Below are 11252 nucleotides of genomic sequence, written 5' to 3' on the forward strand. Positions count from 1 at the left end.
ATGTCGAACTCTTCACTCTGTATTTTGTGAAGTTCCTATTGATGGAAAATGTTATTTTTATTTTTGCAGGTACTGGTAAAGGTTGAAATTACCACAACAAAGAATGTATTAACATAATAAAACATGTTAATTGTGAGCCTTTGATGTGCTAGTAGGATTTTTTATTACTTTTAGACACAGCCTATAGCGATGTATTTCATACACAACAAATACAGTTCATTTGCCCCCCTAATCTACTCATTCACTGGTTGTAGTGTCATTCTTAAAATATATGAATGGTATTACTACTCACATGTAGAGAGTTCAGTAATGTATTTTCAAAAAGGAAAAATATTAGAATCATAGGGAGAAAAATGTAGTTAAAAAAGTACTAATAGCTTATTTTGTTGAATTACTTAGCATGCAGGTCACATGTAAGACAACAAACTGTACAGGGAAATGTACATTTCTGCACTCAATAAAGTAAACATATACATTACTGAACCAGTCATCAGTGTATAAACACTTCCAGGGCTAACTTTAATAACTGAAGAAAGAGCTGTTGAGATGACTTTCACCTTTGCTTTTGAATGAATAAACTTGTATGTTCTTGTGATTATTGCAGTTTTCCTGTAAAGAGACATATTTACATCTTATTACTGTAAATGTTTTTAAATACCTTAGAATCTTAAAATGTAAATCATGTCAAGTAAATTGTTTTTTGAAGTCAATTAATTAAAATATGGATAAAATTGTAATGTGCATTTTTTGTGTGAAATACTGATCTAAGCGTATCATGGCAACATGCAGATTTATTTATTTATTTTTGGGTATTTTGTGCCTTTTCTTAGAGAGATATGACAGTGGATAGAGATGGAAATCAGGGAGAGAGAGTAGGGAATGACATGCGGGAAGGAGCCACAGGTTGGACTCGAACCCGGGCCGCTCGCTTGGAGGACCATAGCCTCCACACATGGGGTGCGCGCTCTAACCACTGTGCCATCAGCACCCCATAGTGCATTATTAACATGATGGAAAAACCTTTTTTCTTGAGATCTTAAGAGACAGACAGACAGACACACAGACAGACAGACAGGCAGACACACAGACAGACAGACAGGCAGACACACAGACAGACAGAGACAGACACACAGACACACAGACACACAGACGGACAGACACACAGACAGACACACAGGCAGACAGACAGACAGAGACAGACACACAGACAGACAGACGGACAGACACACAGACACACAGACAGACAGACAGACAGAGACAGACACACAGACACACAGACAGACAGACGGACAGACACACAGACAGACACACAGGCAGACAGACAGACAGACAGAGACAGACACACAGACAGACAGACGGACAGACACACAGACAGACACACAGGCAGACAGACAGACAGGCAGCCAGATAGACAGACAGACAGACAGACACACAGACAGACACACAGGCAGACAGACAGACAGGCAGCCAGACAGACAGACAGGCAGCCAGATAGACAGACAGACAGACAGACACTTACAGATAACATGCATTTTATTGAGGCTATTTTTCCCCTATAATACACTTTTATTTAAAGTGTGCTTAAGCAGGGTTCTACGATTGGCAAAAGCATCCGAATAATCAATATCTTTGAGATTTGATGAACTTTCCTCTATATTATACGCTGAAATTCAAAAATATAATCAAATGTATTTCTACTGTTTTTGTTTATCATCCAACCAATCAATCAAGCAATCATTCAATCATTCAATCAATCAATATTTGGATAGTCCCAATTCATAACCATAAATTAATTTTATCTTGCGACGCTTTACAAAAGAGGATATGGGATAATATGCATGAAGGATTTCTTCATTGTATTCCTTGCGTTTCTGTAGTCCACACTTTATCAGAGTATTATCGATTTGTTCTAACAGAAATTTTGAGCTATTCTTATATTTAAGGGTTTTGAAAAAAATGCTTGTTAATCGACTTGTTGCTGATGAACTGATATACTATTAAAGTCTAAATGGATTCATATAAAAGTAAAACATTATGTAAAGACAATAGCTAGAGAGTAGTGTATATCACACATGAAAATAAAGGTTTTATTAAAGGTAATTCATTCCATCTACAAAAAAAGGTTTACATTATTGGTTCCATTCAAATAAAGAACACTTATTTATAGTTATTCCAAAGTAAGACACTTTTGGTATGCACTTAGTCCCTCACAATGACAAGTGGATGAGTTCAATGGAAAATGCACAACATTTTCACCTGGGTTCCTGGACCATAACAATGTGTACTTTTATTACACATTGCTCATATTCAGAAAAAGATCGAGTTAATTTGATTTAACGTTTTGCGTCTACAAAAGTCGGTGTAAAGTCTTAAAGTTGATTCACCTTAAAGCTTAAAGTTGATTCACTTTTTTAATTGAGTCAGTATCTGTCTCACTTGATGGAAGCTTTTTCCTTCCAACAGAGCATAACAATGAGTTTCCTCCAGGACATTGCCTGAATTCAAATGTTGGATTTGTGGCCATTTGTCCCTTGCAGGTTGAGTGATTACATATCTTCCCTTTTTCAAATGTGTGGTCCGATGTTAAATCATGCAAGGATTATTTGTATGAGGAAGTGGCCTTCAAGCATAAACCAACAATTCTAGTTTGAATTAATAAAATGTGAGTATTTGCTTGTGAGTCTATCCCATAATCCCCACAATTTGTCAGTACAAGGGTTAGGATAGGGGTTAGAATTTCTTTCAAAGGGCAATTCAAGTATGAGACATTCCCTTCAACAGGAGAAATTATTGTTCTTAAATGTCAATGCACAGAGAGAGAGGGGGAGAGAGGGAGAGAATAGAGCTCAAGGTGCCAGTTCACCCGGCAGTCGAAAACTATAGCAGCATAACTAGGAGCTGGTCCATACCTGCACTTGCCCTAACTATAAGCTTTATCAAAAAGGAAAGTCTATTCTTAAAGGTACAGAGTGTGTCTGCCTCCTGGACCCTGACTGGTGGATGATTCCAGAGGAGAGGAGCCTGATAACTGAAGGCTCTACCTCCCATAGTACATTTAGAGACTGTAGGTACCACTAGCAGGCCTGCACTCTGGGACCGTAATGTTCTCGAGGGGCAGTACGGCACTAGTAGCTCCTTAAGATAAGATGGTGCCTGGCCATTTAGAGCTTTGTAGGTGAGAAGAAGGATCTTGAATTCTATTCTAGACTGTATAGGGAGCCAGTGCAGAGAAGCCAGGACAGGAGTAATGTGGTCCCTTTTCCTAGTTCTGGTCAGTACACGAGCTGCAACGTTCTGGACTAGTTGAAGAGTCTTTAGAGATTTACCAGAGCACCCTGACAAAAGAGAGTTACAATAATCCAGTCTGGAGGTAACAAATGCATGAACTAGTTTTTCTGCATCACTTTGCGACAGGATATTCCTGATCTTGGATATATTACGAAGGTGAAAGTAGGCTGTTCTTGAAATTTGCCTGATGTGAGAGCTAAAGGACATATCTTGATCAAAAAGAACTGCTAGATTCCTAACAGTGGTGCTAGATGCCAGGCTGATGTCATTAAGGACAGTCATATCATTAGAAAAAGTTTCTCTGAGGTTTTTAGGGCTAAGCACAATAACCGACTTGTCTGAGTTAAGCAGCAATAAATGTATGGTCATCCAGGTCCTAACGTCCTTAAGGCATGCTTCTAGTTTCCATAACCAATTGGTGTCATCAGGCTGGGATAAGTATCATCTGCATAACAATGAAAGTCCATGGGTTGTTTCCTATATAAACCCAGATGAAGCATTTATAATGTAAAGAGAAAAAAGCGCTTTGAGTACTCACAAGACTAAAAAACACTACATGTTCAAGTCCATTGCCCATTTATGTCATTTTCAAACTGATTGCTTTCGAAGATCCACATCAGAATGTAGAAATAGGTTAACCATTTTTGTTATCAGCAGTTAGTTGTATAAATTGGAACATAATTACATCCAAGGATGACTTACATTTTATATCATTGTTAGTAAACTATAGACTACTATAAGCTATACATGAAAACAGTCAATAGTGGATATTGAACTGACAACTGACTCCGTTAGATCAGCAAAGGCTTCTTTCTCTGCATCTTATACTATAAACATCTGCAGTCTCTAGGTGATATCTTGCACTTTCCTGGCTGAAATATAAGCAATTTCTTAAACTTCACAAATAATCGTACGTACAGTTACATATTTAATTTAGCATTTTTTGTTATTTTTTATTATTCAACACCCTACTATTGCCAATTGTCTTGGTTGTTTAAAGGCTTAAATGTAACAGAAATCAAGTATATCCTCTGAAAATAACTCTGTGAGTCATGACTGTCTATAATGAGTGTAACACCTGTATTCAAACTTCTAATTTAAGCCACTAATGGATTTCTGTTCAGTCAGGCCACATGGGGCATTATCAAAACCTTATGTTTTCTATGTAGTGAATAGACTGGAAGGGGAAGCCCTGTGATTTAATTTCTTAGAAGGGAAAGTCAGTCCACACACACATGACTTTACCCTTACATTTTGTCAAAACATTACCATTTATGATGAATCCCTAATGACTCTGATGATACCCTGATTTCTCATGTTATACCAACATGAAGAAAACAAGAAAGATTGTTAACATGGTAAATATTACAAAAATTGCACTGCATTGGTTTAACTTGTTGCAGCATTATATCTGTCAAAACATATTTTGAACCAAGTAAGCGCAAATTGTACTTGGTTAAGTGCTTAAATGACATTTGTAAAGAAAGTTCTTAAGGTCATTGTAAACTATAGTGGTATGACAAAGCATGCCAGCTTGCCCATACATTTAAGCAAAGAAAAGCTTTGGATTTTTCAACAGTTAAAATCATTAGTGTTGTTGTCCGTGTGGATTTTGGTATATCTGTCAAAAACACTGACTTTAAATAAATACATAAAGTTTAGTCATTTTTGTTTAAAAATAATAATAATATTATTCCAATTCTTCATTGTTTTTTAACAGATAACTACATTTGTTTAAATTGAGGCATTGTGTGTTCATACAATCTGAATACCCTGTGTACATCACATGGACTGTGTGCGGCAGAAGATGCTTTTGCATACTGATTTGTGAATTCTCTTCCAACCATCTATTGGTATTTCTTTCCCTGATGAATGATAATGACCAGTGTCAACCAGTGTCTCAACTTAAAGACAGAGTCATATCCTAATAAGAGGTTAGAAAAAAGATGTTACATTTTCTTACTTCTCTTTTTCTCCTGGGATCACTTCGTCATCCTTTGACTCAATGCACTGTCCAAGGTTCAGAGTTTCAGCTGGAAGGAGATTATTTGATAGGTGGACTTTTTGATATTCATCAGGTCAGTGCCCCTGTTTATCACGGCAGACCAGAAACCATTGAATGCTCGAGGTGAGTCTAACCATAAATCTGAGTGAATAGTTACTGAAGTTAAGACATTTAAAAGCAAAGTGCTTATCGGCTGTTTTACCAGTATTGTGATCAAGTGCTACCAGTAAGTAATGTCTATTCCCCTGTTCTTTTCTGTGTCTTCAGTCAACCCTTCCTTCTGCCAAATTATCGGAGGTTTCAGTTGATGAGATTCTCTGTAGAGGAAATCAATAACTCAACAAACCTACTACCAAACATATCCCTTGGCTTTGAGATATTTGATCACTGCTCCGATACACAGAATTATCCAGGAATTTTCAACCTCATTTCAGTCAATGGATTGATCCAACCATGGAATGAGCCACAAAAGCAACAAACAAATAATACTGATGTGTCCAAAGTGATTGCAGTGGTCGGTCCTTTTACAAGCACTCAGGCCCTGACTATTGCCCCACTATTCATGACGGATCTCATTCCAATGGTAATTTTTTAAATAATTCTGCAAAAAAAAAAATCAGAAATAACTAGTGCTTAAAAGATTGTTTATTTCATAAGTGTTCAAATGTTAATCACGATAAAATTTCCCTGATCATTATTTTCTATAACTCTTTTTTTACAGGTCAGTTATGGATCTTCTAGTTCTTTCTTTTCACAAAAAGCTAAATTCCCCTCTTTCCTACGAACAGTGCATCCCAATAAAGATGTCATAGAAGTGATTGTTAGTATGGTGCTGCACTTCCACTGGCGCTGGGTGGCTTTTCTTCACAGTGACAATGATTTTGGCAATGATGGACTGGAAATGTTCACCAGAAGGATCAAGGATACAGAGATCTGTCTGCCGTATACCACAGGTCTCGGCTACAGTACAAATTACCCCCAGATATTCAAACACATAGAGGCACTGAGGATCAACGTCATCATTGTTTTTGCTCCTAAAATTAATGCCGAAGCTCTCATAATGTCAGCGATACAATTAAATGTGACACAAAAAGTGTGGATAGCAGACGATGGGTGGTCCTTAAACAAGAGGCTCCCCAAGGAGAAAGGAATAGAAAATATTGGAACTGTACTTGGAGTGTCTCAACCAGTAGTATCAATACCTGGATTCAGTGATTTTATCTATTCTGCAAGAAGCCAGACTCTCTGTAAAAATACATTTTGTAATCAGTTTTTCAACTGTAGTATTCTTAGTGCAGAAGAAATCCTTGCTGGTGACCCGTCCTTCTCCTTTTCTGTGTATTCTGCTGTACATGCAATTGCTCATGCCTTACATAATACCTTGCAATGTGGAGCTGACCACTGTAATAGAAACATTACAGTATACCCTTATATGGTAAGTACATGAGTAATCCGAGTATCTAGGCAATTTGCAAATGTATATTTTTGTTTGTTAAGTTATAAAAATAAAGCATTTTGATTCAGTTTCTCTAAACCTGTACATTTGAAATGTAATCATTTTTTAATCTTCTTACCTTTCAAACATTATCGAGGTGTCAAAATCTCAATTAAAAGAATTCAGTTAGTTATAAAGTCTTCCTCCAAAAGGGGGCATCACACAACTGTTTCTCTACATTAGGAATAAGTGAATTGTGGAGTATTGTAATTGTCACATAAACTTTGTTTACCCACATCAGGTTCTGGCAGAGATGAAGAAGTCAAACTTCACACTCTTAAACCAAAGTATTAAGTTTGATGAGAATGGGGACCCGAAGTATGGACCCTTTTCTATAGTTTTTTGGAATAACAGTGGTGATGCAGAGGAAATCGGTTTTTATCATTTTCACCCATCTGTGAATTTCTTCATTAACAACACCAAAATTAAGTGGGGCAAAAATGGAGAGGTAAGTTATTTTATCTCAATTCTAATGATATCTGCCCGATGTAAACAGTTTAGGCAGAATATGATGTAAGAGAGTGTATTGATTTGACTGTGTTTGCAGTGCGATGTTGAAATGGATATTCATTGTGGGGCGGCTGTAGCTCAGTGGTCGGTCAGCTCTAAACCAGAAGATGGAGGGTGTCAGCGGTGTGTGAATATGTTTGAATGGGATTAGTTAATATTGATAGACACTTACATAGCAACCTCTGCCATCAGTGTGTGAAAGTGGTGTGAATGGGTAAGTGTGACCTGCAGTGTAAAAAGCGCAATTGAACAGATAAATAGATATATCATTTTGCTAAAAAAAACAGTCTTTTACAGGTGCCTTCTTCATTCTGCACCCCAGAGTGTCCTAAAGGTCATGCAAGAAAACAAAATGGAATCCACAAATGTTGCTTCACTTGTGAAATCTGTCCAAATGGAACTTTCATAAACACCACAGGTAAATAACAAGAAAAAAAACAAAAAACAGTTGCGTCATTCATATTCTGATTTTAGATAACATAATTTCTGTGGCAAATACTAAGGAATCAGAGCTTACTGTGTTAATGTTGAAAAAAAACTGTAATTCTAAAACATCCTGTTCATTGAGGATGGATATTGTTTAGATTAAATTTATACTGACAGCGATAGACTTGTTGGCAAAAAGTGTATGTGACCATCAAATGTGAGAATTTAATTGAGATTAAAAGATGCTTACTGAAACTTCTTAGGGCAAATTATTGAGCTGAGGTGTGTAAAAGTAATTCTGTGGGGGGGGGGGTTATAATATTTTTACTTTAGCTCGGCAAGCGCTATGGCTGCTACTTTACTGACAAAGGGATTGTGCAATAACACAATAACATAATTTGCATATAAGTATAGAACAGTTAGATACAGTACAAGTAGGACAGTTCTTTTTTCTGCTTGGTGATTACTGCCAGCAAAGTCTATATACTTTTGAAGCAGAGTTACAACCTGCTCTGTTGCAGTCCCGTCCACCATAAATTAGGTCTTTAGACAAAGTTAGGCATTCCGGTCTTCCTAAAGGCATTCTAGAAATGTTCTATATATAAATTGTAATAAGTCTACTTTTGTTGGGATTTGCCATTATATAAAAATGATTAATTGATTGATGGATGAATTGGTTGGTTACTTAGCTGGTTGGTTGGTTAGTTGGCCGGTTGCTTGGTTGGTTGTTTGGCCGGTTGCTTGGTTAGTTGGCTGGTTGCTTGGTTGGTTGGTTTGCCGGTTGCTTGGTTAGTTGGCCGGTTGGTTGGTTGGTTGGTTGGTTGGTTGGTTGGTTGATCGATTGGTTGGTTGGTTGGTTGGTTGGTTGGTTGGTTGGTTGGTTGATTGATTGACTGGTTGGCGGGTTGGTTGGTTGGTTGGTTGATTGATTGACTGGTTGTTTGGTTGGTTGTTTGGTTGGTTGGTTGGCTGGCTGGTTGGTTGGTTGGTTGGTTGGTTGCAACCACTAAGGCAGTCAATCTGATGTAAATTTCCCTTTACACAAAAATACTATTCACATATGTCACATTTAGCTGCATTTTCATGAAATTTGTAAAGTGAACCAGCATTTTTCAGCCATGATTAGAGATTAGATCAGAAATGTAAACAGCAAACTGGCAAATGTTGGAACAACTTTGTTCTAATAAAGGTCGGATAAGGATTTAGGAGCTATATTCATTTATCTTTGTGGGAATTAAATAACAAATTGCAGCAGCATTTTAGTCCTATTTTAATGTAGAGTGTATGTTTGTATTTTTCATCTTGTTAAGATTGTAAAAGCCCCTTGAGGCCTGTTGTTTGTAAGACTAGGCAACATAAATGAAATTGACATGACTTGACATTATGAAATATTTAAACTGTAACATTGCTTTCTTAGATCTTTCACTAACATAAATCTTTGTTTTCATAACAAACTTTTTTTTTCTTGAATGCAAGATCCCTATAAGTGCATCAACTGTAAAGACACAGAATGGTCTACAGAAGGAAGTACATCATGCAATCTGCGGTCGGTGGAGTACATTCCATTCACAGACATCGGTGCTATACTGATCATAGCCGGATCCTGGGCCTTGGTGGTTCTTTCAATTGTCATGTCTGTTCTCTTTGCCATCAACTACAACACCCCTGTAGTCAGATCTGCTGGTGGACCAATGTGCTTCCTCATTTTAGGCTGCCTCAGTCTGTGTAGTCTAAGTGTGTTATTTTACTTTGGCAAGCCAACAACTTCCTCTTGTATTATAAGGTCTTTGCCATTTATTTTGTTCTACACGGTTTGTTTGGCATGTTTCGTTGTGCGCTCCTTTCAAATTGTTTGCATTTTCAAAATGGCTGCCAAGTTCCCAAAGCTCTACAATTGGTGGATGAAATATCAAGGACAATGGCTGATTATCACAGTGGCTTTTGTTATGCAGGCATTCTTACTTGGCATTGCCCATTTGTCTGCCACCCCAAAGCCCTGTAATGAAACAGTTTGGTCCCCAGAAGAAATTATACTTAGTTGTTACACTAAATTTGAAGCATTCTCTGGTTCTGCAATTGTACTTGTATTTTTGTGCTTTCTTTGCTTCATTTTCTCCTACATGGGAAAAAACCTCCCAAAAAACTACAATGAGGCCAAAGCGATAACCTTCTGTCTGCTCCTGTTAATCCTCACCTGGATTATTTTTGCTACTGTACAAGTGCTTTACAAAGGAAAGTACATCCAAACTCTTAACGCCCTGGCAGTACTCTCTAGTCTCTATTCCTTTCTGTTGTGGTATTTCTTCCCTAAATGTTACATCATCATGTTTCAACCCCACAAAAACACACAGCAGTACTTCCAAGGTCTCATTCAAAATTACACCAAAACAATTAGCCAGTAGCCGCCAACAGTTAATATGTTTCTACAGGCAGATAATCTGATATTATTAAAGGCTTTTGATAACTTTCTAATTTGTCATTTTACAGTAGAAAAGTAAGCAGTAAGTAGTCTGAATATTTATCTTTCTGAGTTGTAAATTCATCTGAACTAATGTACAAACACAAACACAAGCCCATATTTGTTTTTAATCTTGACATCAGTAAGATTCAATGTGCACCGTACATAAAACAGAAATATTATCTTATCAGTTATGTATTATTTACTCTGTCGATACAAATGTAAAAGTCCCAAAGTCAATTCTACAACATTTATCAAACTTGTAATCTTGGTAATAAATAAATGCTACTGTGCACAATTGTATGATTTGTGTGTATACCTTTTTGGATACATTAGGTCTGAGCAATATATGGTCTGCCATTTTGACCAGAATTTTGACACAATAAGTTAAACTGGCTTTATTGCTTTCTATCATAACACATTTTTGGTGCTATCATGTCATACAACTGAACAGGTTCACCCATTAGTTTGTCTGATCTCTTTATACATTATCATCCATGCTAAGGATGCCTCCATTCTCAGAATACAGGTCTGTCTGGATAGTTCAGAGTATTCCATTCTGTTCTTTAAAATATAAATTAAAACTGTAGTTAGTGATTATCATTACACTTCTATATGCCTTGTTTCCATTATAACTCTGTTGGGTTGGTTTCAGACTTGATTACTTAAGACCTTCTGAAAACCACTGCAACCTTTTTTCTTGTTGTTTGAAAGTTTTTTTCCCCTTTTACTCAAGTTGTCCACTGTGCAGGAGAAAAGCATGATATACTTTAGTTATTCAGTCATTTTTTTATGTAAATCTGAGATTGTAAACATTAAGGCTGATTTAAGTTTTAAGGACAAATGGTTGAAACTGGTTTGTATGTTATTATACAATCTTTGTGAAGTGGAGTTGAGTACAGTAATATTATTTGCAAGTGTGTTATTTTCCCCAATAGTGCTCACCTAATCCTCCCCTCCTGTGCTCTGCTGTGATTGACTGTTACTTGTTGCCTCAGAGTTTGTCTTTAATACTTTATTTTTATTTTATTATTATTATTTATTTATAGGTGACAAGGTGAACAGAAAAC

At 36.8% G+C, this 11252-nt stretch overlaps 1 protein-coding gene across 1 annotated transcript; it reads left to right on the forward strand.

Annotated features, from left to right (window-relative positions):
- Positions 1-5585: 5585 nt before the first annotated feature.
- On the forward strand, positions 5586-10976 carry LOC132990029 (taste receptor type 1 member 1-like). The gene is made up of 5 exons (XM_061058048.1): positions 5586-5876; positions 6015-6728; positions 7030-7236; positions 7596-7716; positions 9201-10976. Exons 1-5 carry the CDS (start codon positions 5601-5603, stop codon positions 10124-10126), a joined length of 2244 nt encoding a protein of 747 aa, XP_060914031.1. The 5' UTR covers positions 5586-5600; the 3' UTR covers positions 10127-10976.
- Positions 10977-11252: the final 276 nt, after the last annotated feature.

The sequence above is a fragment of the Labrus mixtus genome, chromosome 15, assembly GCF_963584025.1.
Source record: "Labrus mixtus chromosome 15, fLabMix1.1, whole genome shotgun sequence".
In the NCBI taxonomy this organism is placed as follows: Eukaryota; Metazoa; Chordata; class Actinopteri; order Labriformes; family Labridae; genus Labrus; species Labrus mixtus.